The 27,900-nt window shown below is 42.2% G+C and overlaps 3 protein-coding genes across 4 annotated transcripts; all 3 read left to right on the top strand.

The window, feature by feature from the left end:
• Positions 1-564: 564 nt before the first annotated feature.
• gtf3c6 (general transcription factor IIIC, polypeptide 6, alpha) lies at positions 565-5,984 on the top strand. The gene is made up of 6 exons (XM_080736472.1): positions 565-692; positions 824-901; positions 1,223-1,286; positions 1,569-1,613; positions 2,306-2,410; positions 3,915-5,984. Exons 1-6 carry the CDS (start codon positions 669-671, stop codon positions 4,040-4,042), a joined length of 444 nt encoding a protein of 147 aa, XP_080592598.1. The 5' UTR covers positions 565-668; the 3' UTR covers positions 4,043-5,984.
• Positions 5,985-6,768: 784 nt separating this feature from the next.
• Positions 6,769-7,722, top strand: LOC308294155 (dnaJ homolog subfamily C member 18-like; the record flags this gene model as incomplete). The annotated part of the gene is made up of 1 exon (XM_080736879.1): positions 6,769-7,722. The coding sequence occupies one exon, from the start codon at positions 6,769-6,771 to the stop codon at positions 7,720-7,722; it is 954 nt and encodes a 317-aa protein (XP_080593005.1).
• A 9,468-nt stretch (positions 7,723-17,190) lies between these two features.
• On the top strand, positions 17,191-26,615 carry calub (calumenin b). 2 transcript variants are annotated; one of them, XM_080736493.1, is made up of 7 exons: positions 17,191-17,243; positions 18,840-19,082; positions 19,773-19,966; positions 20,535-20,701; positions 21,705-21,765; positions 23,175-23,374; positions 24,680-26,615. In XM_080736493.1, the coding sequence occupies exons 2-7, from the start codon at positions 18,859-18,861 to the stop codon at positions 24,782-24,784; spliced, it is 951 nt and encodes a 316-aa protein (XP_080592619.1). In that variant the 5' UTR covers positions 17,191-17,243; positions 18,840-18,858; the 3' UTR covers positions 24,785-26,615. The 2 variants fall into 2 exon arrangements, with proteins under 2 accessions (XP_080592619.1, XP_080592620.1); XM_080736494.1 differs by having other exon boundaries at positions 17,198-17,243; positions 18,844-19,082.
• Positions 26,616-27,900: the final 1,285 nt, after the last annotated feature.

The following is a 27,900-nucleotide window of genomic DNA, read 5'->3' as shown; positions in this document are numbered from 1 at the left end:
TGTCACCAATGAGCCCTTGCGCCCGCGGGAAAGGCTGCGCGCCCTCTCGTCTGTAGTAAAAATAAAAAATGGTTACGCTAATTACCAAAACAAAGGCGGGTTTAGGGAGTTGAAACTCTACTTTCTTTAGTGGGAACACTCTGAGCCCCCCACCTCACGTCTAAAATACACTTTTTATCCAGAAAAGAAAACATTTCACCGGAAGGCAAAGTCTGGTCAATGTAATTTTCCATTGAGAAGATCGGTAGAGGGCGGTGCGGAGTAGCTAAAATTTCCGGTGAAATATTTTTCTTTTCTGGCCAAAAGGTGTATATTAGGCTTCGGGTGTTGCCACCAAGGAAAGTAGGCTTTCAACATCTTAGAGCCGTCTTTGTTTTGGTGAGTAGCGAAAGTGTATTTTCTATTTTTACTACAGACGAGATGCTCAGCAGCCTGGGCTGGGCTACCGCGGCTGCGTGACTCATTCTACGCTATGGACCAGAGCTATGCATAACGTAGGCGCCATAGAGTTATAATAAGGCGCACGCTTCTCGCACACCGTAGTTTTCACGGAAGTGATGCGTGTGTTGATGTGTGCGGCGGCTAGAGTAACATGATATAAATGAGATAATATAACACAATATACATTAATCGACTTTAAATTGTACCCTCAGCTCATACAATCGACTATGGACGATGAATGGGAAGAGGAGGTATGAATGTGCCCATTCACTCAAAAAATATTTAGCAATATACCCTCGTTATTTACCTGTCGTTAGCTAACAGTCTGTAGCCGAGTTGTGCATGTAATGTTTACACATGTGATCCACACATGTTTCTGCAGGAGCAGCTGGTCGTAGTGGAGTTGTCGGGGATAATGAACAATGATCTGTCCAAGTTACGTGGCCCCTGCAAGATACTGGTGAGGATGAGGATCTGTAAATGTGTAGTGCACTGCTGCAGACAGTAAATAAATAGGCATATACTGTGTACTTACTTGAGTATTTCCAATTGCCAAAACTTTTACTTCTACTCCACTACATCCTGGATCAGAATATTTTACTTTTATTCCACTACAATTATTTGAAAACTTTAGTTACTAGAACTAGTTACAGGTACTTTGCAGATAGGCTATATTACAAAACATAAATTAACCATTTTGATGTAACACTCCAGCTTAGACATGAACCTGGTCAGCCATACACATGTCATGAATGAACACTGATTTCTCTTTCTGTTCTAGGACATCGACAGTGAGAGGCCCATGATGCAACTTGGGCAGTGTGTGTTTGTGGGAGACTATGAAGGTATGGTACATTCACTAATCCCTACGTTAATTTAACACAATACCGCTTGCTGAACAAAGATTTTTGTGATACTGCCTGCCATTGAAATTAACTAATTGTCTTTCCGACTTCTAGTTTTTAGTTACCCAAAAATGATATCATTATATCCCTCATGGTAGTTGAATCACATGTATGTTGTTAAGTTTATGTGTCCTGAGAGGATGGCACTTATACAATGTCCAAAAACAAAATACATAAAATGTTTAAATATGAAGATACAATTTTCTTAACTTTCTCCCACAGATGTGATGGGTACATGTGTGCTGTTTGAGGAGGGGCCCCCAAAGGGTATGTTTCTCCTCTTGTTACACAACGTTACCAAACACCATAACAGCGGTTCTGAAACATTTTCATGTCCGGAACCCTGGAAATGATATATCGTTCACAATTTTTGTGTCATGTTTTGAGCTTGTATATCAGCTTTAACCACTGCTTTAAACAGTATGGTGCACCGGTAAAACTACAATTACCCAGACTGATTAAGGATGCAGTCCCCCATTAATATCATTGTCCTCCCTAAGCTATTAGCCAGAGTGTCTTGAAGGTCATGCTAAGAAACATAGGGATGATTAGGTACTGTTAGAATAATGATGTAAGTTTTCTTTAATATGTCTGATGCTGTAACATTTGAGATACAATCTTTGTTGTGTGTGTGTGTGTGTGTGTGTGTGTGTGTGTGTGTGTGTGTGTGTGTGTGCGCGCGTGCGCGTGCGTGCGCATGTCTATATAATTTAGTATGATTACAGAATGTATGAAAATGGAAATAAAGTCAAGTGCCATTGTTTTTTTTCTTTCTATTTTTTTTACAGTTTTTTACAGTTTTTATGGTGCTAAAACTACATTAATAATGTATTAGTGAGTCAGTGAGGTTCTTAATGTTTTTTGTCTTTTCGTGTGTGTGTGTGTGTGTGTGTGTGTGTGTGTGTGTGTGTGTGTGTGTGCGCGTGCGTGCGCGTGTGTGTGTGTGTGTGCTCTCAAAGGGAAAAATGGCTGCCCAGAACTCAAGTACAAGTGTCACACTATGAAGAGACTAATGATGCAGCGTACATTTCTCACAGAGAAGAAAGAGTGTGAAAGCAGCACAGGTGGGTCATAAATGCAACACTCTGCATCACTGTTTCTCAACTGCTGGATCGGGAGACATTTTGATTGATTTATTTAATACTTTATTAACAAGTTCCAAACAGTACAGCAGGCAAAATTATGCAAGCAATGCTAAAAGGATGACACAAAAAAAAACCTTGATCGCTTGTTTACATTGTGATCTTATAAACGTAATGCGAATTACTTGATATTCTAACTATAAAAACACACACAGTTGGTGCGTGAACGAGAGAAATGTAGGTTAGATTTGAAGATGTCATTGGATTACATTTCTTTCAGTACAGTATGAAAGACTGACAAGTAACAACAAGTAGGTCGGGAGTGGCTTATTGTCGGTATCAGCCGGTAACACGCGGGAGTCTGTCCCCGTTACAATGCGCTAGACCCCTGGGAGATGGACTGCTGAGGTGGAGCGCCACACCTACCATCAGCTCCCAGTACTTGCCGCACGACTTGCCAAGCCGTGCTACTCATACGCTGAGTTGGCGGTGCCCGGAATCGAACCCATGACCTTGCGGTACAAAGGCGAGAGCTCTACCGACTGAGCTACCCGGGCACGAAAGACTGAATGATTTAAAAAGTCTAAAATGTCCATGACTTATTAAACTCACTGAAGTTTAACAAACGTGAAAAATAAGGCCATTAATGGGAAAATGTTTATGTCCAAAATATGGCTGAAGCTGTGATTAGACAATGACATATTGATGGCCCTACAGCCTTTTTAAGTATATCACCTGTTCCTATCACAATTTAGAATTTAGGCATTCTTACTCAGAGTGACTTACCAAGGGCAAGATGGAAGTAAAGGAACTCTAGTCAACCAACACCAGGGTAAGCAGTTAATACATGGTCCCAAAGAAAACTAAACTAAAGTAACAGCTGGGTAAACATCAAACCTAGCATCTGTCTAAAGTAGTCCATACCTGGGGATGCACACCCAAACTGAATTATGTGCAGACTTGAGACTACAACTTCGACTCAGTTCTCTGCTAAAATACAGACTGCTGATTTAGACAGTGTGACAGTGAAAGGAACAGTGCTATTTAGCAATGGTTCCTGTTTTGAACTTGCCTGGTGTTGCCAGCCTCTATCACACACAGGGGGTGTTGTTGTGTTCGGTCTGGTTTATTAACCAGGCAAGTGTTGAACCATTGCTTATTATGCCTTTGGGATCTGTAGTGGCAGTTGCCGTCACTCCCATACTAGTTGCAGGTACAACAAAATGAAAATGTGCAACTCGCGAAATATGGAGAAGAATCTCCACATCTTATTTGACTCTGTAAACAAAGCTCTTTTCTAAAAAAATAAATAAAAAAGAATTTCCCAAAGATTTAATCTAATTCTAGATATTACTGTCTTTATAAACATCCACTGCACCCAATTTGTCTTTCTTATGTACAGATTGATATTGACACTAGTATTTTATTGTCAAAATGTAACTGTCAAGTTACTCATACTTGGATCTTTTTTGTGTTGTGTCTGCAGGAAATGGTCAGAGCAGTGAACAACAAGATATTACCTTTCAGCCCTGCCCGGACTCCACCAATGACCGCCAGCAGGACAAGGCAGAACAGACCGACGAAGGAGACAGGGTGGAGAGGGTAGAGGGTTGATGTTGAGAAATGGCAGCTTTGCTGACATCATTAATCGCTTTGCGACTTAGAAGTAGCACAGATAATAGTGACTGTGAGGTTACTCAATTCTCTGCTACAGACTGCTGAGATGGATGGTCCAGATGGATTTAGACAGTATGGCAGTGAAAGAAACCGCACTGTTTTGCAAGTGCGTTTATCTGGCCACGCCTACAATATGGACAACAATCCTGTCTGGAAACATTGATCATTCTGCCCTTAGGTTTAAAATGGAGTATGACCATTTTGGCACAAAGAAAAGAAAGGGGGGAAAAAAAATCATTTTGCTTATACTTGTTCGGAAAGACTTTAACATTGTTAGACAGATGTTGCTGCAGCTGTGTGTGAGTGAACATGGAACCTTTACATTTCAGGACAGTCAGTGGAACCAGTACACCCTGCTTTATGGTTTATTATTTAAACCCAGTTACACTACATACAGTATAAGAACAAAAGTCAGTGGACAGTCTGGACACTCTTTCTAATTAGTGTTTCTAATTACCGCCCTTTGTTCCAGTGAATGGAAATCAGTGGACAACGTTTCTAATTAGTGTTTCTAATTAAGGCCCTTTGTTCCAGTAAATGGAAATGTTAATGTTAACAGCAACAACTTTGCGCTTCCAATTTTATGGTAAAAGTTTGTGGAAGGCCATTTTCTGTTTCAGAAAATGGTGTGTTCTAGAAATGGGTTGTTGGGATGAGTGAGGAAATGTTTGAGTGACCTGTAGTGTACAGAGCCCTGACTTGAACCCTATCAAATGCGAGGAGTGAATTCGAGGTGGATTATTGTAAAAGATTCACGCCCCTTGCGGCTTGGGAGCTTTTGGCTACGCACCCTTTGGACTGCGCGGAGGTGCCGAAAGTCGGGATGAAGATTTACGATTCTGTCCCTATTGGGACATATTAATTCGGACGGCGCTGAGTCTGCTCAAGCGGACTTGGCAACGCTCGACACAGCGACTCGCTCACTTTAGCTCGGCGGTGTCTCGTGTGGCTCAAGTCCACTTGACAGGCCGTCGTCTCCACCAGCCAAAAGCTCCCAAGCCGCGAGGGGCGTGAACCTTTTACAATAATTCCCTCCTCGCCTATCAAACACACATTTGGAACGTGGAGTGCCACTCTGACCCCTTATACCTGAATGGCCCTTTCACTACCAGTTGACAACCACAGCTCTTGAAGGAATCAAATCAGTCTTCAGTCCACAGTGATGGGCAAGAACCTTACCTCTGCTGTACACTATGCCCAGACCTGGTGTTCCTATTCATTCCAAGGGTGTTTTATAGGATTACGGTGCAGGCCAGTCATGTTCTTCCTCGTTCATCACAACAAATGATGTTAACTTTGTTAAAGCTATACTATGTAACTTTTCCAAAAAGAAATCTTAAAATTGTCCTAACTATTAAATCGCTAAAGTTTTAGAAGACCTACTCTGTGAATTTCAGCCCCTAAAGCCTTCTGTAAATATGTTTTCTATGATCCTGGCCAGGGACCGGATTTCCCGGCAAAATTACGTCATCTGCATCCTTCCGTATAAGTTGTCTCCAGAATACACTACCGGCCAATCACAGCGCGTCTTGCCATCTTTTCAGGAAGTAGCTTGCCTCAGCAGTGTTTACTCTGGTATAGGAGTGTAGCCTGTTCTCCCCAACGCCTGGTCGCAGAGGGACGCGAGACCCCTCTACGGATGCGTCTCGGTGGTCCGCGGCCCCGCTCCGGTGGCCCGCGGCGACAGGTGAAAAACGGCCGAAAAAAGCAATACCGCTACTGACCAGTAGTTGAGCAACTTCCATAGTATAGCTTTAACATGGCAACCTGAGTTCCATTGTTTCGCTTGTTGTCACAAACATAGGATATATTGCAGATTTGTTGTGAAATCATGAAATAATTTGGAAAGGTGCTTCTGGAACATTTTGTCAATCAGGCAGTGTACACCTTTGTTTTAAAGTGAAATTACTTGACTACAAGTTAAGAGTGTGAATCAAAGAACATTAAAATAACTTACTAAATGAAAATTTTTACTTGTCAAAACTCTGTCACCACAAATATTTAGAAGAACCATTTCAGACTTGAGAACATTTCACCCCTTTGCAAGGAGAAAAGGACCATCACCAAGCAAAAATCATGGAGAGATGAATATTTCATGTTGTTCATGCTGCCAGTAGGCAAAGTACCTCCACACATCTAGTTTTTGATCGGCTCCTACATCTTGGCTTTGTCTGTCTGTCCGGACTGTCATGGTCAATTGGTGTCTGTATGCATGTCCTGACTCCTGCCCTATCCCACATTGGCCAAGCTTTGCGGACGCTTAATTAAATTAACTCATAAATACCACTTCACACTTCACACGTGTGATTTCTCTTCTATTACATTTTGTGAAGGGGCTAGAAACGGATTGGGCTAAAACCTTACATTAGCCATATTTGGAGTCATCATACATCATAATTTCATCATAGATGACTGATGTCACAGGCTGCAAACATCAACTCCAATATTCACATAGTCATGCAGCTATTATTAGACCCTGTCTTGTCCGAAGGAGGTTACTGTAAACATTCTTTTTGCAGAGTAGCCATCTGCATCCATGGTAACCACACGCACACGGTGTGATGATGTCAGTGTGACGTGGTCTGATAAAGGATCTATGTATAAATAAGACTGACGTGACTTGGACCAAACAGGCCTTTGGAGCATTGAAGGAAACCGACAATATGGCCCCAGAAGCGAAGCGCGTACACTCGCCAACTGGTAAGAAAGACAAAGGCTTTGCAAATAATGATGATCAGAGTACAGGACTTGGTGAAGACAAGAAGAACTACTCCGAGGATCAGCGCCTGGGTGTTCAGAGGATTAAGAACTGCAGGGACTTCTATGAGGTCCTTGGTGTTTCCAAGGATGCCAGTGATGAAGATCTAAAGAAGGCATATAGAAACTTGGCGCTGAAGTTTCACCCTGACAAGAATTTTGCACCAGGGGCGACCGATGCATTCAAAGCAATAGGGAATGCATATGCAGTGCTGAGTAATCCTGACAAGCGGCAGCAGTATGACCAATGTGGGCATCAGTCTCCAGCCTCGATGAGCTCGTCGTCCCACCACCCTGGTGCCTATGCGCGCCACAACCGGTTTGAGGCGAACATTTCCCCTGAAGAGCTGTTCAACATCTTCTTTGGCGGAAGATTTCCCACAGGTAATGTCAGCGTCTACACCAACAGAGCATCCTACTATCAGTATCAGCCCAACCGTCGACATGCACACGAGAACAGGAACCAAAATCGGAGTACCTTCATGGTACTTGTGCTGTTCCTTTACGTGCTGGTGTTGCTGTTCATGGCGATGATGGATACCAATCCTCCCTACAGTCTCTCACCGGCCATGGGGCTGGTGTCGAGGGCAACCAAGCACATGGGGGTGCCGTACTACGTGGATAAAGATTTCCAGAAGCAGTACCATGGGACTGCGCTGGATGATCTGGAGAAGACCATTGAAAGTAACTACGTAAAACACCTGCAAAGCAGCTGCTGGAAGGAAATGCAGCAGAAGTCCTTCTTGGCGGAACGTGGACAGCTCTACCGAGACGAGGGGTTGAAGAAGAAAGCAGAGTCGATGAGGTTGTACAATTGCGAAAAACTCAACAAATATTTTGGGAAACAGAAAACTAAATGAAGAGTAATCGGAGAGGAGGAATGAGACATTTATTTTCAAAAATATCTTTGGACTACAGTTCCTGCTGTCTAATTTATTAAATATCTAGCCACTTAGTAAAATAAAGAGATCCTGTATACTTTGTCTCATTGGCGGACAGACCCGGTGGAATCGATGTGCCTTTTCTCCTTATGAAATTATGTGGAGAGCTTAAATAAAACATTTCCAACCTTATTTCATATAATTGAAGAGATTATACATAACACACAGACCCTGTCAACCCCTGGTTTACGTTTTAATCGTTTTTGTTTATCTGTGTCCTGTACAAGCAAAAGTACAGTATTGGCTCGCAATCAGACTGTCTTTCTTGCTTTTTTTCTTTTTTTTTCAGCCCCAAAAAAGATAAAAATCACACCTGTGGCACCATGTTATCAAACACGACACATGTGCATATCTCCTTGTATAGGCCGTTCTGTCTGTGACGTTAGTTATCTTCACAGCACCGCTCAAAAACTCAGATCATGCAGATCTCTGATTGATGGGGAAGGCATGGCTTCATGTGGCCAGTCTTTGACGTATGACGATCTGTATGACTCCAAATTTGGGCAAGGGTGTTTGGCACTCGGCTTCGCCTCGTGCCACAACCCTGAAACAGTGGTAAATCAGCCAACAACCCACTCCCTCTCATGGTAAATGGCTTACATCTACAGCAGATAAATATCGGTTAATGTCCGCTTTATTTGACGATACTGATATTGACCGATAACGATAAATGTCGGACGATACTGATATGTGGCCGATGTATCGGTGCGTCCCTGCTTTTTAGTTGGTCATTGCTCGTGCTCATTGGTACACACTCTCACCTGGCCAGTCATATCCGTAATATATTTGTCTCCTTAAATGTACAGATTTGTGCATTGTTATTTTCAAGACTATATGAATTGAATATCCAAATCAATCCTTCCAAATCTTCCTTTTCATATACACAGCAAAAATATAATAATGTAGGTAGTAGGCCTATACTTGAAATGACATACCAGTAAGACTCCCTAATCGGGAGATAAGCGACCGTAGGTCACTTATCTCCACAAATAGGGCAAAAATGTGTTTTTCCAAAATCTTCCTGAGCCATGTTGATGACATGAGTGTAGACATACTGTGTAGTGATTTTCGTGATTTTAGGGCAACATCTGTAGGAGCAGTGTCCAAAAATGTGTTTTTAAAAATCGGCCTGAAGGGGGCGCTATATGGGACAGATTCATGTTGATGGGATGAGTGGAGACATATTGTGTAGCAATTTGCGTGATTTTAGGGCCAAAACTGTAGGAGTAGTGGGCAAAAATGTGTTGTGAAAATCGGCCTGAAGGTGGCGCTAGAAGAGGGCCATGTGAGAAATGAGGGGTGGGGTCTCCGCGTTGCCTTGGCGGACGAATAGGTACCGGCCGCGGCTCTCCCGGACGCTCCTAGGCCGAGTTACGGCATTTTATGTGAGCTGCAGTGGAGGGGGTCCTCCACTGGGGGCGTCACCACTTTTGCATCCGTTCTGGAGCACCAGGAGTGGGTGGTCCCCAGGAATTCCCCGTGAGCAGCCCCGTTGGGGTGGTCATTTGGTAATTTTTGCACATGTGCTCATTTTTTACACTTGGGGGTCCCCGAGGGAGCTGGGGGTCCCTGGAGCTCCGGGGGTCCTTGGAGGTTGTAGTTTGGCAGGTAAGGAGTGTGTGTGCAAAATCTGGCATGGATCGGGGCAACGGTTGCGGAGATATGAGCAGGGCAAAAGTGTGACGTGTGACGGACGGACTGACTGACTGACGCACGGACACCTGGTGGAGCTTTCTGTAGTAAGTGCGACCTACGGTCGCAAAAAGTAACAGATTTTCCATAGATTTATAGAATTAACTGCTGGTTGAACTTGATTTACGTCAAATGAAGGTTTGCTTCAGTGGTGGATACTCGTGTTTTAGTCAGGTCACACCCACAACCGGTTAATAATTGAACCATCCACCCTTCTGATGTCATCTGGGACCTGGATATCTGAACCTATAGTGAGAACCAAACGGAGAAGCAGCTTTCAGTTTTTTATGTAAATAACTTGCACTGTAATTCTCTTATTTCTTCTTCTCTTTTTGTATTCAAATGTCCTTTTATAATGCCTTTCTTTTGCACTTGAAGAAACAACATTTACGGTCTTATTGATATGATAATAACCATTTAATTTATACTGACCACGTTTTGAACATATTCCACCCCAAATTAGAAAATAATTACCGTAATTGCTGGACTATAAGCCGCACCTGAATATAAGCCACACCAGCTAAATTTAGTACAAAAAACAAATGTTTACATAATAGCCGCGCCTGACTATAAGCCGCAGGTGTCCTTCCTGCTTCCCGATAGAGCACCCCTGGTGGCCGTTAGCTGTAAAAATCTATATCAAAATCCTTGTTAAAGACCATTGTAAAACTAACTAACTGGCCGTTGGCTGTAAAAATCTGTATATAAGCCACACCACTGTATAAGCCGCAGGGTTCAAAACATGGGAAAAAAGCCGCGGCTTATAGTCCGGCAATTACGGTATATTAAACCATCTTCTAGGTCAACTGGGACAGATCTGCTCAGCTGTAGTCTGGACCCATGTCAGAACTGAACATGGAGAAGCAGCACTCAGTTTTTAAGCACCACAGATCCTAAACAAACTCCCAGACAACACAGCCTTTACTTTTTTTCCCTTTTCATTTCTGCACAGTGATTTTAAGTTGATTTATTAAATAGTTCCCCCCCTTAGTGTGTGTAAAAGGCATATGCGAACAGTATGCTCTATTTAGTCTATTATCTCTGAATTTGTTCACTGATCCAATCACTGCTCCATGTGACACAATTACAAAACCTGTATCACACACTGGAATACTAATGTGTGTCACTGTCCACTATATGAACAAAATATTTGATAAGAGACAAAATCTTTTTCAATATGGTGTTACGTAGGCTACTTGGTTTGTTGACATTGAGGCAGTGTAACTGTTCCCACTCTGTTCAATTTGATTGAGCCCCACTGAAATATGGGTCAACAACTGTTTTTCTAGCCCTGTTTGTGACCTTCCCCTCCACTATACAGTATAGCTCCAGGCCAGGGGTCGGCAGCCCAAAATGTTGAAAGAGCCATATTGGACCAAAAACAACCCAAAACAAATCTGTCTGGAGCTGCAAAAAATTATAAAAGCCTTATATATCGTCGGTGTCGGGTGGAAACCTTGTATGTCCAAAACTTCGTTTTGTAGGCCTATTTATCACTTTAAAAATGAACTAAACTAGTGAAAACAGCCGATCTGCGTTGTGTGCTTGTAGATCTGCTCTTTTCACTACTTTTGTGCGTCAGTCTTGTATGATGAAGCAGGGCTTTACTTTGCGAAAAAAAACATACACATTTGAAACTTGGAGATACAAGGTTTCTGCCCGACAGTGACGATAAAAAAATCGTTAAAACTAAAAATACATTCCCCCCCCCCCCCCCCCCCCCCCGTCTTTTTCCATTTCCATACATTTAAAAACTAGACCAGGTCAACCTGGTTGTGCCAGACCCCCTGTCTGTCATCATCATTTATGACATCATGCCTTTTGTAGGCATGTCATCATCATGTCATCATCATATATACCCTTTATATAGAAAACCCGGACAGACCGACATTTGCTTATGTAGGCCTACCCATTTCATGGGTCTGGCAAAAATCAAACCTCGGTTCGAAGTGAAGCGGTGAATCTTAGTATAGAATTGTCTGGAGAGCCGGTATGACAGCCGGTATAATAGGTTTTAAAAAAATATATAAAAAGTCCTGCTTGCTGGTCTCTTAGTTGTTTGTCAACTGCATCCCTCTATAATTATTTCAGTTTCTGTTATCTTTGTGGCCTACTAAATTTTTCAACTTCTGCTAGATTTTCAATGTATTTACTCTTGTCTGCCTTAATGCTCCTTTTTGGAGCGGTGAAAGCGCTCCCAATAGACAGGTATGTCCGTGGGTGGGTGGCTGGGTGGCTGGCTGGCCGTGTCCGTAGCCTGGCAATACCTTGAGTGGCCACACACAACACACTAGTTAAAGGAGGGGCGCTGTTTTGTGCAGGCCAGGCACACTCACCACTCACTCACAGGCACAGTTTACTCACTCACTCACTCACTCACTCACATAGGGTACAGCTGCTCAAATTCACCGCTCCACTTCGAACCGAGGTTTGATTTTTACCATTCTGTTAGCATCTGTATATTCTTATTGTGCCTTTTCTTTTGCTCTTATGCGGCTATTTGTCATTGCTGCAATAGGTGAGACCTATTGCATGTACAAGACAGATAAAACCTGAAGGCCAAATTATCATGTGAAGCTTGACCAATCCTCAAAGTATCCATTCATCTGACCGGGAGGGACACCGCACACATATTATGGACGTACAGGACAGATAAAGCCTATTCATTCTGAACTGAAATGACCATATATGGACATGGGACACACATTTTGCTTTTTGAAAAAGCCTATTCAATCTGGACTGATATTTTGCACGTACGGGACAGGAAAAACCTGTTCATTCTGGCCTGGAGTGACCATATATGGACATGGTGACATACATTGTGTTTTTGAAAAACCCTGTTCATTCTGGACTGAGATCACCATATATGGTAATTAAACGGACATTCTGTTTTTGAAAAAGCCTGTTCATTCTGGACTAAAAGGACCATATATGGGCGTGATACACACAAAGCCACTCATAGGAAGCGGTTTTCACCGCTTCAAAAAGCTCCAGGGAGCCACTAGGCTGGCGCTAAAGAGCCGCATGCGGCTCTAGAGCCACGGGTTGCTGACCCCCGCTCCAGGCGAAGGTCACAGGTAGGGCTAGCAGTTAAAATTATGAGTATAAACTTGCCACTTTAAGCTGAGAAATGACCTTCCCCACAGACCTCTTGACCACAGAACTAGCTAGTATACCGATAGGCTATTATAGTGACATACGGGTATAATATAATAATACCAGGACACTGTGGAAAGAAATATATAAAATCTAATAATACAACAACATTTTAGTGTCTAGTGAATTCAATCAAGCAATGCTTTATTGATTTATGCCTATTTTATTTATCAATGAATAAAACACTTTATAATTTAATGATATAAAATGTGTTTGTTCATATAGAAGCCACATTTACTCAAAGCAAACATGGTATCAATATGTTCTGCGTTCGAAAAGTTCTTCCTGATCTGACTGATGGCATACAAAATCATTTTCAAAATATAGAAACTCTTTGGTTCTGGAAGATGTCCAAAAACATGCAATTTTCTCTTCAGGCCAAGGTGAAGGCTGTTCAGAAAAATGGCATTGTCAAGGGATATGAAATGCACTGTCTGGCAAATAGCCCAGGATTATCATGCTTAATAGGTGGACGCACAATGCCTTCGCTGCCCATATCTCTTTCAAGCGCTGTCATACGAGCATTGTTGACCTTGCCAGAGTTGGAGTCTCTCCAGACACCTCTCGTTGTTGAAGGACTCGCAGGACTCAGGAGTATAGGCTACACAATCCTCATGATTCAGTCTCTGAGCAGCAGCAAAAGATTTATGCTTTAAAACGGGTCATCCTTTCCATATCGCCAGTGGTGGACTAAGTTCTAAAATGTCTTACTTAAAGATGGGATGCCATGATTATTATTTTTTTAAATCTTGAAAAAAAGAATTTCCAGTTCAGGCCAAAGGTGGTACTGCAGATGAAAATGCTCTGAGAGCCATTCAAAAATGAGAGGCTCTCTATTCAGGAGTGGTAATTTAGCCTCAAACCTTTTGAAAAACGTTTTTGGGACATAAACAATATGACATAAATACTTTTTAAATGCATGGTGTATCACCTTTAAGTATGCCTGGTTGTCAGGTGGGTGGTGATCCAGCTGAAGTTAGCCACACCCACAATGTTATGATGTCAGTAACTCTGTTTTTTTTTCTTTTCCTTTCAGTTGGGCCTTTTGACTCAGAGGCTTTCAGGAATTAACCAAAAATAGAAATGGAAGGCAAATTTACATTATAACCACACCTGGGGGTCTATTAGAGTAGTCCATAGACACATACACAACAGAAAAAGTACAAAACCACCACCACAACCCCAAAACAACCACCAAAAAGCACCACCTCTTAACAGTAAAAGTATCAATACTGCAACATACAAATACTTTGTTAGGAGTAAAAGTCTGGAATAAAACATTTACTTGAGTAAAAGTACAAAAGTATTGGCATCAAAATGTAAGCTACTTAAAGTAGTACTTGAAGTAGCCTACCAAAGGTGTAAGTACTCAGTATGCAGAATGCTCCATTTAAAGTTAGAAAATGTATAAAAATTGTTTGAAAATAGCAGATCTACAAGCTCACAATGCATTGTGAGCTTGTAGATTACAGTTATTACGTAAATGTACTTAGTCACTTTCCACCACTGCAGATCACTGCCATGAACTAGAAGTGGCAAAGTGGGCACTCATGGGCAGTGCCAGCAAACTTTTCCAGGCATAAATCATAGGCTTTTGGTGAATTGTGGTGCAAAGTTGAGGTACATGAGCACAACTTGCACAAGGTCTCAAAGTAATGCTTTTGGAGCTTTCCTGTTTTACATAGCTCCTTAGCTATGTCACCAGCATGTATATTAGAGTTCTCAAATTCTGCCCGAACCCGACCCGACATTTAGGGTAGGGTAGGGCCTAAAATGTATGCGAATTAGTCGGGCCGGGTAGGGCTCAATGAAAAAAGAAAATATATTTGTATTATTATTTTATTACTATTACTCTGTGATAGAGTAATGAGAACCCGACCATACCCGAAACCGACCCGACATTTAGGGTAGGGTAGGGCCTAACATGTATGCTAACTAGTCCGACCGGGTAGGGTCTCGGGCTGACCCAGTTAGGGCCCAGTTAGGGCCGGGCCTTAATTTTCAGGCCCGTTGAGAACTCTAATGTATATCAGCATATCTTCACTGGCACTTGTAAATCCCAGCTTTTTAAATCGGCTCTAACATCAGCCAAATTTAACACATTGTTCTGCATCCACTCTTTAGCTCAAGCTATCAATTTCGAGCAGAAGGCAACAAACAGGTTTATCTTCCACAACTTGCATTTTAACATTTTTTGGAGACCTACACTAGTGTGACACATACTGTACAAATGATCTTTAACAGCACAGCTGTCTCATCAGAGGGTGGAGTCTTGAAATACTACTTTGTCAAGGGGTAGCAACAATATATTAAAATGCAAAAGTTTCCCAAAAAGAAGAAGGTTCAGCAGCAGGTCAGGGATATTATGGAGGCCATGCTGGCTATGACTGCAATGCCTCTTCTGTTCAGTTTGGCCTTATATGCCCCTTCAAGACATTCTGAGACCACAGTGGCTTTGACGCTCTGCCTGCACTGTTCCAGCTGATTTAACCTCTTCCCCTCTGCACATTTAAATACTAGACTAGCCTGTATGAATATATATGTATATGTATAGACTATATGTGTGTGTGTGTGTGTGTGTGTGTGTGTGTGTGTGTGTGTGTGTGTGTGTGTATGTATATATATATATATATATATATATATATATATATATATATATATATATATATATATATAGCTTAGCAGCGCGTGTGGTTTACTATAGTGCCACTAAAATATCTGCCATTCATTTTTCCCATAGACTTTTACAAATTATTTATATCAATTATTTTAAGCATAGAATCAAGCCATCCAGGATCATCATGACCATAAAACCTTTGATTCTGTAAAAACATATATTTGAATATTTAATTATATGATATACTACATTACCCTTTGTTTGGTGTTTATTTTTGTATTATTATTATTCACAGACTCAAAGGTTTTATGGTATTTTTGTAAAAGTCTATGGGAAAAATTAATGGTCGATTTTTCTTTGTGGCACCAGTAAACCACACCCATTGATATATGATATATTTGACCTATTATTGCGACCGTCAGGGAGCAGTTTACTATGAAAACCTCCACTGGCCGTCCGTCCGTCCGTCCGTCCGTCCGTCCGTCCGTCCGTCACACGTCACACGTCACACCTTTGCCCTGCTCATATCTCCGCATCAGTATGACATCACACCACATGTGTACACAAACCTTTGTGTACGTTGCTGTGGCAACAGTCTGTTGTTGCTGGTCTGTTAGTGTACGTTAGCAACCACCTTAGCAACCATGGTTTTACCCTAGCAACCAACTGTTTACCCTAGCAACCAACTGTTTACCATAGCAACCATGTTTTTTTACCCTAGCAACCAACTGTTTACCATAGCAACCAGATACGCAGAGCAGGGATCTCCATATATGGGCATAAACAGGTGACATCACACTGATGTCAGATACTCAGAGCAGGGATTTCTCCATAATATATGGGCATAAAAGGGATTCTGTTAGGGATCTCCATATATGGGCATACAAGGGATTCTGTTAGGGATCTCCATATATGGGCATAAAAGGGATTCTGTTAGGGATCTCCATATATGGGCATAAAAGGGATTCTGTTAGGGATCTCCATATATGGGCATAAAAGGGATTCTGTTAGGGATCTCCATATATGGGCATAAAAGGGATTCTGTTAGGGATCTCCATATATGGGCATAAAAGGGATTCTGTTAGCTGTTAGTGATCTCCATATATGGGCATAAAAGGGATGCTGTTAGGGATCTCCATATATGGGCATAAAAGGGATTCTGTTAGGGATCTCCATATATGGGCATGAAAGGGATTCTAGGGATCTCCATATATGGGCATAAAAGGGATTGTATCCCAGATGATGCCCTGTTAGGAGATCCACACTAACAGAATCCATATATGGTCCTACCGACAGCTGCTATAAGCCAACCCTGGTCCCTGGCGATAAGGTCTGAGTCGAAGAAATGCTTATTTCCTGGCAAGAATTGCCCCTTTATACTGTAGGGCTCGTTTGTGTATTGTATGACATCACGCCACATCATCGGCTGAGGACTGTGTGATGTCATCATATCTCCATATATGGAGACATAAGTTCTTCTAGGTTGCCCTGGCTGGTAGTAGGTCTACTATTGCATCTTTCTATTGCCTTCATCATCATTGCATGTGGATCCAAAGCAAACAGACACAGTTTCAAGCGTCACAGACTGAGACTGTATTGCGGTATGTGCGCTTGGAACAGAGGAGAGTCACTCACTCTAGTCTCTGCCACCACTGTTTCGTAAATTCGTATATGTTTTGATTGAGCTATAAAGCCGATGATCGCAGGTTGCATCCATACGTTGCACCCTCTGCCTCGCGCCGCCACCTCCCTTCTACGCGGCGTTCATTGCGTTGAGGACGTGGCGGTTCTCCACCAATCCAATCACCGACGCTGCCCTGAAGTGGACCAATGAACGGCTGACGTCGCATTCGCTCCCACGAAGGCCCATTGGGTGGTTGAGGTTTTAGCGGCGGAAACGTAAGGGTGTGTATCCGGGGAGGGTCTACAGTTGAAACGAAAAGACTTCCCGAGTCCCAAGTCCTGAAGAAACCGGGTGAGTACTCTTGAAAAACAATTGCTTATTATTATATTGCACATTAATTTAACTCGTTCTGTAGCACCACGATTACTTTATCACCCGCAGGGCGAGCTGAGAGCTCTGTGCGTACAGTATACCAGTTACAGAACAAACTCAAAGACGGCAACTTAGTAGCTAACGGTATTGAACGCTACGTGAGCTAACCCAGTTCTTTTGATGATGACAAAATGTGTTGTCGTGGTGGTAAAAGGGACATTCAATGATACCTACAGTCAACAATAGGATGTTTAATTTAAACCGATCCGTGTGGAGAATATGGAAAAAGTGAGAGCAGAGACGGCTATATATTGCCTTAGCACTGGAGATAGTTTTAGAATATGAAAATGATTGCAATTGTCAGTCTGTGGTTCTCAAACTTTTTCGTGTCAAGGACCCCCAAATTGACACTTAAGTTATTAGCCCGCGGACCCCCATTTGAAAAGAGATTGCAGGGACCTCCATAACAAGACCCCAGTCCTTGTAAATTAAGGACAGTGTGGAATAATTAATGTATTCATTGTTACAGTGTTATGTTATCATGTGTACTAAAGGGGCTGAGACAAACATTGATGTGAGGGTGGGTGTCAATCATCCTTGGTCTTATGATAATATGAATATTGTAGATGTAGACTCGTGGCACTAGTTCTTACTGACATCACACTGTAGGTATTTATTGAGTAGAACCTTTGACTATGACACAAGGTTTTTTTTTTTTTTTTTTTAGATTTGTTTTTGGGCTTTTTATGCCTTTATTTGATAGGATAGTAGACTGACAGGAAATGATGAGAGTGATGGGGAATGACATGTGGCAAAGGTCGTCCGGATCGGGAATCGAACCAGCGACGCCAGCAGGCATCATAGCCTAGTATGTGGTATGCGCCTTGACCACCAGGCCAGCGGGCACCCCATGACACAAGTTTTTACCCCATCTATGGAGGGAGGGCGAGTGCCAAAGTGCATCTACTGTATGTGTTTAAGGATTGTCTGGTCTCTCTTTCGGCAGAGAATTACTTGAGCACACGTACTTCTCCCATGACATCATATAAACGGATATCTTAGAAATATCCAGAATTCCTTTACAACAGCATTAATCGATGTAGGAGGCTGCACGATTATGGCCAAAATGATAATCACGATTATGTTTTATAAATATTGAGATCGTGATTATTTATCACAATTATTAATTGAGTTTAGAAAATAAAAAGGTTTGTCACACAAACATATCACTGTTTTCTCGTTCATGTTGTGCTACTGTACATTGCTGCTAATGTGGGGTTGAATCTTTAAATAAAACTGGTCCTCCAGAATGAATAACAAAACGTAACACTAAGTGAAAAGAAAACAACAGAGCTGAAAATAGTCAGTCTACATATTTTAAATCGGACAATATGTCAAAATCGAGATCATGATTAAAATATGATTACTTTTGCAGCCCTAAGAATGTAGTAGTAATAGTAAGAGTCCCTATTCAATTCATCCCGCTGATCAATTACAGTTAAGGCCAGTGTTTAAATTTAATATATAACCTTTAGCTGAACAATATTTGCACTTTTTTTTCTCTGTCTGCCCCAGACAGCCCAAGAAAGAACTGATGATGGAGCTGCGGCCGCTTATCATGTGCTTTGCGCTCTGCGTGGTGTATGCCACCAGCAAACCCACCGAAAAGAAGGACCGGGTTCTCCACGAAGACCCGCTCAGTAACCGAGAGCATGACGACGCTGACAACTTCGACTACGACCACGAAGCCTTTCTAGGGCAGGAAGAGTCCAAGACCTTCGACCAGCTCACGCCAGAGGAGAGCAAGGAGAGACTTGGGTAATGTGTTTTAGAGACGTGGCGCGTGGTTTCCTGTTTGCTCACAGGCTAGCTGAGGCTACTTGTGTGGAAAGTGTCCCTGTCTGCAGACGCCACATTGTAGTATAAACGCAACTACGCTCGCCTGGCTGTCACGATTATGACATTTTACATGACAAATAATTGCAAACAATTACATTTCTGTTTGGCTTTTAGGCTTTGAAGTTGCACATGGCAGATATGACACATAACCTAAATATACCAAGAAATTACTGACATATTTGACAACTTTATACTTAAAAGGGAAAATTGATAGTGGAAATAGCCGATCTACAAGCTCACAACGCGTCGCATCGACATGGCAATTACTGTATAATGAGAGCTTCAGGTTAAACTATCTGTTACTTTGACAACTACCTTGTTATTATTTGAATGTTCAGTACTATTTTAACAATCCAATTTGGCTTGTAAAGCTACTGTGGCTGCCTAGTCAGTGGACAAAACATGTTTTGTGTGTGTGTGTGTGTGTGTGTGTGTGTGTGTGTGTGTGTGTGTGTGTGTGTGTGTGTGTGTGTGTGTGTGTGTGTGTGTGTGTGTGTGTGTGTGTGTGTGTGTGTGTGTGTGTGTGTGTGTGTGTGTGTGTGTGTGTGTGTGTGTGAGAGAGAGAGGATGCTTGCGTGCTTGCTAAGCTTTGTGTCCATGTCTCTGCAGCATGTTGGTGGAGCGGATAGACGAGGACAAGGACGGTTTTGTGACTACGGAGGAGATGAAGAAGTGGATCAAACATGCTCAGAAGAGATGGATCTACGATGACGTGGACAGACAGTGGAAGAGTCACGACCTCAATGGTGATGGGTTTGTGTCGTGGGAGGAGTACAAGAACGCCACATACGGATACATTCTTGGTACGGGACTCAGTCATTTGCCTATGCACCCAATGTGATGTAACCATCCCTATTTGATTCCAGGAGGTCCCCAGCTAAACCATCGATAGTTAACTCATTGACTGCGATTTTGACCCCTCTTCTTTTGCGACAAACTGCCTGCATTTTGTTTACCTTTAACTTGGGCGCATGCATGCACATCGTGCACGACGGTTCACGGATCGCGTTCGCTCTACAATCCGGCCGCGGTAAGCAACAAAAAAAACAGCCCTCCATTATCCATAGCGACAGTTGTGTTTTCTACTATTTGTCACCCCACGGCAAGCTTTATTTCTGCTTTCTTCTCGCTTTTAACTCTGCGCACAGGGAAACAAATCCAAATCAACTGGATGTTTCATTTGGCAATAAAATAGAATATTTAATATTATATACAAATACAATATTTTTGTTTACAACGGAAGATGGAGAGTCGCTCTCCCTCTCAATGACTGTGATTTACTGCATTGCATGCGTATTTCAGGCATAGTATTGAAGTATGGCGTCAGTGTCGCACACCAAGAACACACAATACGTTGCTTTTGTCCCTCAGATGACGCTGATCCTGAGGATGGCTTCAGTTACAGACAGATGATGGCTCGTGACGAGAGGAGGTTCAAAATGGCTGACCTAGATACAGACCTGAAAGCCAACAAGGAGGAGTTCACCGCCTTTCTTCACCCTGAGGAGTATGACCACATGAAAGACATTGTAGTGCTGGTGAGGGACACACACATACCACACTTCAGGGTTCCCCAATTAGTTTTCCCCAAGGGCCAAATTATGTCTAGGGTGCCAAGCCGAGGGCCACAACATTGCAGGGGGCGACGGTGGCGTTCCCGCTACTCCAGTGACAGTTGAGATATCGTCGTTGTCGGGCGAAAATCTTGTATGTCCAAAACCGTTCGTTTTGCATTTATCATTTAAAAAATGATTTAAACTAGTGAAAACAGCCGATCTACAAGCACACAACGCCTCACACCGCGAGGAGTTGTGTGCTTGTAGATCTGCTGTTTTCACTACTTTTGTGCGACGGCCTTGTTTGATGAAGCAGAGCTTTACTTTGCGAAAGAACGTACACATTTTGAGATACGGGTTTTCCACCTGACAATGACTATACTAGTGTTGTTGCTGCTCTTATACCACCATTATTACTGGGGTTGGTGGGGGCCAGACAGTAGCCCCCCGTGGGCCGCAAATGGCCCGCGGGCCGCCTATTGGGGAACCCTGCCATACTTACTGGAGGATGGGGAGGAGGTTTGCTAGGATTTGATCAAACCTATTGATATTGTCTGGTAGTGTACAAATAAAGAAGTTCAGATACAATACCAAAGGTATTTAGTACCTGAGCTTCCCAGTAGCAGACATAAATAAATGAAAACAAACATTCTAAAAGTATAAACAAGTCATCATAAAATTTGGCAGCAGCACTGTCTGGGAGAAACGCACAACAGATTTTGTTGAAGCTTATTCATTATAATGAGCGAAATCGCCGCCGTACTGCACGCTCTCCGTGCCGCGCAGAGTGGACCGCTGTTGAAAGCCTGAAGCCTTCCCTCACTGCACAACTCCACCCCCGATAGCAAAAAGTGAATGATTTTTTCTGGTTGGCCAGTCAGGGAGTCTCAGGGACCAATCAGAAGGCTGACAAACGGTCTATTGGATACTGATACTGAAAAGATGTCCTTAATCCATTTCCTTGTGCTCCCCTCTCTTCCTCTAGGAAACCATGGAAGACATTGATAAGAATGGGGATGGTCTTATAGACTTGGATGAGTACATAGGTGAGTTTGAACTGAACATAATCATACATTATTCATTAACATCACACTGGTACTTACGGTATGTTATTACTGGTGGTAGGCCAACATAGGGTGACACAGAGTCGAGTGGTTAGGATAGGATGGCAAGAACAATGGCTTTTCAGCATGCCAACTTTCCAGGAAGAGAGAGCCTGTAGTTTCTAGAATCGGCATCGACATTGATGATGTCATTGGTACGCAGTGTCCATAGTCTAAAATGGGTGAAGTGCACTTTTATCTGAACAGGCAATAGAGTAACGAAGTCATGACGTGACTCGCTCATCCCCCGGTTCCAAGGAAGTAATTCTCTAAACAAACGGTCTTTGCGATATTATCGGCGAGGTGGCTCGGTGGCTTGGTGTGGTTTATGATAGTACTCATATTTGATAAAGCCTGTTTCTAGCGAAAATGTAACTAATTCGGTGACGGTAACATTAGCGTTTTCTCACCATCAGTTGATTCTTCATATCCATATGAGTCAAACCGCTGAGATAATTTGTTTGTAATTGGAACACAGTTCTTATATGACGTGATATGAAAAAGGTCTTTGGGAATTCAGAATGAGGGAAGAAAACCGCGAACCAGGTAGGATGTGTAAATTACGTCACACTTCACTACTCTACTTATACAGTAAGTGAAGCACCCACGAATGCTGTTGCCTTCAGCAGCATTTTCCCCACCATGAAAAAGGTCCATGGCTACTTGAAGTTGATTATATTACAACTAAAGCAGACACCCTAAGCATTGTGTCCTATACGGTCCCAGAGGTGGTATCAGTCTCATAGAATTCATCTAAAACCTAGATGGCCAAAGAGGGCTAACTTGGTTCTTTTGTTCAAGTAAACAATACGTGTGGGTCAGTCTGGCTTGGTGGTGCGCTGTGAAAAGTAATTATTTTGTCATAGTCCCAAGCAAGATACTGAGCTCTCCCATGTGTAATGCAGTGGTTCTCAACCTTTTCAGGCCGCGACCCCCAAAATAATCATATTTTTGGGGACCCCCACCCACCTGACGAGCACTAAGAGTTGAGACATTACATTTTGTATAACACGGTTCTATTGTGAAAATAGCAGATCTAATAAATCGGCTATTTTCACAATTTCAGCCTCTAATATATGAAAATTTGGTCAATGTTTAATTTGTCATTTTAGATGTATTAAAAAAATCCTTAAATTGTCACTTTAGAAATGTGTAGATACCCTCTATACACTTAAACTTTATGTTGGTTTGTTTACTGTTGAGTGAGAAAACAAAGTTGCACATTTAGGTTAATCATCTGGGGACCCCCCAAAATAATTTGGGTACCCCCCTGGGGGTCCCGACCCACAGGTTGAGAACCACTGGTGTAATGAACTATAATGTGCTTAATAATGTGCATACCTGTCCTTTAGGTGATATGTACAACCAGGAGGGGGACCCTGCTGAGCCAGAGTGGGTGAAGACAGAGAGGGAGCAGTTCACAGAGTTCAGAGACAAGAACAAAGATGGGAAAATGGACAAGGAGGAGACCAGAGACTGGATCCTGCCCAGCGACTATGACCACGCGGAGGCCGAGGCCAAGCACCTGGTCTACGAGTCGGACACGGACAAGGTGTGTATTAGAGCAGGGGTTTTCAAAGTGGGTGACGGGGCACCCTGGGGTGCCGCAACGGCAGTCCAGGGGTGCCGCGAGATCATTTGATAATATTTGGAATTTATTTGAACACTTGAAAAAATATTTAGTATCATTTTAAACTTGAAGTACAAAGTTATTTTCAGTCAGTTCTAACCAAAATGGCTATTATCTCAACGTTTTCCTCACAACATAATCACACGAGTGAAAACAGCCGATCTACAAGCACACAACGCCTCGCATCGCGAGGTGTTGTGTGCTTGTAGATCTGCTGTTTTCACTAGTTTAGTACATTTTATAGATGATAAATACAAAACGAACGGTTTTGGACATACAAGGTTTCCGCCCGACAACGACGATATGCTATAAATATAAGGTGATGGGAGTGAAAATTATAATGTGGGTGCCTCGGATAAAAAAATATATTTATGGGGTGCCCTGAGACAAAAAAGTTTGGGAACCCCTGTATTAGAGTTCTCAACAGGCCTGGAAATTAAGGCCCGGCCCTAACTGGGTATTGTCAAGTATTGTCTGGTTTGGAAAGAATTTAGTAATAAAATAATACAAAAAATATATTTTCTTTTTTCATTGAGCCCGAGGCCCTACCTGGCCCGACTAATTAGCCTACATTCTAGGCCCTACCCTCCCCTAAATGTTGGGTCGGGTTCCGGTATGGTCGGGTTCGGGCAGAATTTGAGAACTCTAGTGTGTATGGGCGTATAGTGTGTGCCAGCGGTGACGCAATTGTAGTCCTTAGCGGCCATCTCTTGGGTCAAAACACAGGTGTTTCAATTGTTTGATTGCATAGAACTAATGCTATAGTCTAATCAGAACACCTGTGTAAGGCTGTGTTGACCCAAGAAATGGCCGCTCTTAGAACTACATTTGCCACACCCTATATAACTAGCCTAGCCAGCTAGACATCCCGACCCATGTTAAAACAAGGAGGGAAAGTTAGCTAGATGCATTAGTATCTAGGCTGGCCCCCAGGCTAAGTATACAACCACTTTCCATCTGTCATCCCTATTTTTGGGCATGTCATTTGCCCAATTTTAAACGCGTCACTTCACGATGCATTGTGGGCTTGTAGGCTTGATAAGGCTATTTTTGCCAATTATGTTTTGCAAAACACTACCTAGGACAACAGCAACATGCATGTTTGAGTACTACAAGAATCGCGGGCTGTGTTTTCTTTCATTTTCACAATTTTGTGTGTTTATTCAACTGTTGTTGTGTTTGTGCATGATGATCAAGGCTTACAAATGTGCTATTCTCTGCGCTTAGGATGGGCGTCTGACCAAGGCAGAGATCGTGGACAAGTATGACCTGTTCGTAGGCAGCCAGGCGACTGACTTCGGCGAGGCCCTGGCTCGGCACGACGAGTTCTAACACTGACACGCCTAAAAAAGACTTTGTGCTGGTCTGCAGCAGCACACACTGCTCCTCTCATGGTGCACAGAGTGTTTTCCAGTGAGATGAGGCCATCTACTCCAGCACCGCGGACACGATAATTTATTTGATTTCTTGAATGGGTCCCATTGTACATACCAGCATTCTAAGCAGTGTGCTTATGTATGTGACCCACATGTCCTCGTGCTCAGCAAATACATCGGTTTGTGATACTTTGCCAGCTTCTGCTCTGCTTCCACCACTACCCTTACCTCACCTATAGGTCCGGGCAAAGGGCGAAACAGTGTTTTTGACACTACATTACGTGTGGATCAACTTTGAATATTTTTGTTGTTGTTTTTGAACGGACGACTCTGTAATATCATAGCCTTGTTTTGTTACAGTGGCCTCATTAGAACAATACGTTTAGGCTTTGCAGTAAACGCACTAGCTTGTTTAGCACCAGTTTCCTCTGAAGCACTGGACCATGAAGCATAAAACAAGAGTTTTGACCTTTAGAATTTATGTTTAACTCCTCTTTTTAAATGTGTGGTCAAAACCAAAAATTATATCTGGTTTTGACCAAACATTTTCCGCTGATTCACCTGTGCTTTGACTCTAGTTTGACTTTAGTATAGGTTTTGTGAGGGAGAGAGTAGATTTTAAATTCCATTTGCCAATGAAGACTGTTATGGACTAGTGCAATATTGTATCACTAGTGGGACCATAGTGCATCTAACTTGCTGATCCCCATTGTCCCCCTTATTGCGGGTTTTAGTTCCTGCCTCTAGGGCTGTCACAATTATTACATAATCGTCTAATCGTGATTATTTGACATTATCACAATTATTTTGTCATAATCGTCATAATCGTGAATGTTGAAAAATTTCAGAAATAGTGGAAATAGCAGTTCTACAAGCTCACAACGCTTCGCATCGCGACGCGTTGTGAGCTTGTAGATCGGCTATTTCCACTATCAATGTTATTTTTTAAGTACTAAGTTGTCAAATATGTCATTAATTTCTTTGTGTATTTAGGTTTTGTGTCATATCTGCCATGTGCAACTTCAAAGCCTAAAAGCCAAACGGAAATGTAATTGTCAATGACAAAAACACAATTAAATATGAGTGACAATTAATCGTCATGTAAAATGTCATATTGTGACAGCCCTACCTGCCTCTTTGTGCTAATTGAAGGAGTCTAAACTAATTGGGCTGTCTCTGACAGACTGATGGCTGCTTTGTCCTAGATTGCTGCCTCCTTTGTGTCCTTCCCAACACCTCATTTCAAATGATTTAGACATATAAGTCTATGTGTGTTTGTTAATGAATGTTACTGAGTGTGTGTGTGTGTGCATGCTTGTGTGCATCTATAAGTTCGTTGAACATGTTTTGTGAGATTGAACGACTTGCCTGTTTTCATGTAATGTTTAGAATCTTGATTGGTCTGTACTACTAACCCTTTTTTTCGTGTGCCAAGCAAAAAACAACAAAAATATAATGTCCCCTTATATGTTTTTGCAAAACAATCTTCTTACACACACACACACACACAACACACCTGTCTTCACAAAATCCGTGGGGACATTTCTATTACACGTATTATCTCTATCCATTTGTAACCACTGTTAATTTTTATGCTGTGTTTTTGAATTGTATATGACAATGCTGTTTGCTTTTTTACACGCTCACACTGCAGTGACAAGCCTTTCACTAGTGACTTGACTGTAGTTAATCGGTTGACCTGCAGTTCGTGAGCTCTGTCTGTCAAACAGGTCCAGTTTCTGTGATTGAGATGATTTTCCTCTCAATAAAGAACGAGACAAATGTTATCAGTTTGGGCTGAGCCGTACGCCATGGGTTTGTTGCTGCACTACTCTAGAAACACATCACACCCAATGAGAAAAGGCTGCTAACATGACGTTTTGTGAGAAGATCAATTCATGCACAATGCAAGATCAATTCTCTGAAGGCCAGTAGCGCTCATTTGTTTTCTGTTTGATTTGTTATTAAAGCATGTCATGTTTGATAGATTTGCTTTATTAGCCTTCTTCCATTCTGAGTTCTATTCAGAAAAAACATGGCTCCATTCTCATTTTCCTCCTTCATTTTTGAGAGTTATGGTAACTGAAAAAGTCTCTTGTTCTCAGAATAACTTTACTATCTCACTGTGCAAACATAAATTCAGATCTCTCTGCGTAAATAATGAAGTTGAGCCTGGATATAGTCACCTTCTTAAACTAATGGCCTAAGTCAGGGTTCCCCAATAGGCGGCCCGCAGGCCATTTGTGGCCCGCGGGGGGCTACTGTCTGGCCCACACCAACCCCAATAATAATGGTATAAGAGCAACAGCAACAACACTAGTATATCGTTGTTGTCGGGTGGAAATCTCGTATCTCCAAATGTGTACGTTCTTTAGCAAATCATACAAGGCCGTCGCACAAAAGTAGTGAAAACAGCAGATCTACAAGCACACAACGCCTCGCACCGCGAGGAGTTGTGTGCTTGTAGATCGGCTGTTTTCACTAGTTTAAATCATTTTTAAAATGATAAATTCAAAACGAACGGTTTTGGACATACAAGATTTTCACCCGACAACGACGAAAACTGTCGCTGGAGTAGTGGGAACGCCCGAGACATAATTCGTCCCTTGGGGAAAACTAATTGGGGAACCCTGGCCTAAGTTGTTTTTTGAGGGAAATAATATAGCCTACAGTACTAGGCTGCCTAGTCACCTATCAAACTCAAAAGTTGCCAGAGGAAAGGTTTGAGAGGTTGTTAAACATCTCATAGTTTCAGTCGGACCATGGCAGCTCCAGAGTAGTCAATCATAACACTAAATGCCTTTAGCGCTGCAATATGGTGAATGGGAGTTTTGAATGTAGTCTGCAAAGAATACCATTCTATAACCATTGAAAAACACATCTGCTTTTATTTGTATTTAAGTTTACAACAATATTTAATAACATATTCATTATATTAATGTTATATTCTTGAAAAGTATAGGTCACATATTCTGTATTTAAATAGGAATTACAGGTTGTGGTTTTAGAACTACTTTACAAGCAAGTTCTACAAGTTTGTGCCATGAATGGCCAAAAAGCATTTTACTGTGT

The sequence above is a fragment of the Nannobrachium achirus genome (genome assembly GCF_963921795.1).
Source record: "Nannobrachium achirus genome assembly, chromosome: 11".
NCBI classification, from domain to species: Eukaryota; Metazoa; Chordata; class Actinopteri; order Myctophiformes; family Myctophidae; genus Nannobrachium; species Nannobrachium achirus.
Note: the sequence above shows the minus strand (reverse complement) of the source record. Positions and strands in the feature narration are given on the sequence as shown.

Bases quoted from the DNA above. Each gene is read 5' to 3' on its own strand.
- gtf3c6 (XM_080736472.1), top strand. From the start codon at position 669: ATGGACGATGAATGGGAAGAGGAG. The intron at 902-1,222 runs GTGAGGATGAGG...TTTCTGTTCTAG, and splicing joins GTGGCCCCTGCAAGATACTG to GACATCGACAGTGAGAGGCC. The intron at 1,287-1,568 runs GTATGGTACATT...TTTCTCCCACAG, and splicing joins GTTTGTGGGAGACTATGAAG to ATGTGATGGGTACATGTGTG.
- calub (XM_080736493.1), top strand. From the start codon at position 18,859: ATGATGGAGCTGCGGCCGCTTATCATGTGCTTTGCGCTCTGCGTGGTG. The intron at 19,083-19,772 runs GTAATGTGTTTT...ATGTCTCTGCAG, and splicing joins GAGAGCAAGGAGAGACTTGG to CATGTTGGTGGAGCGGATAG. The intron at 19,967-20,534 runs GTACGGGACTCA...TTTGTCCCTCAG, and splicing joins CACATACGGATACATTCTTG to ATGACGCTGATCCTGAGGAT.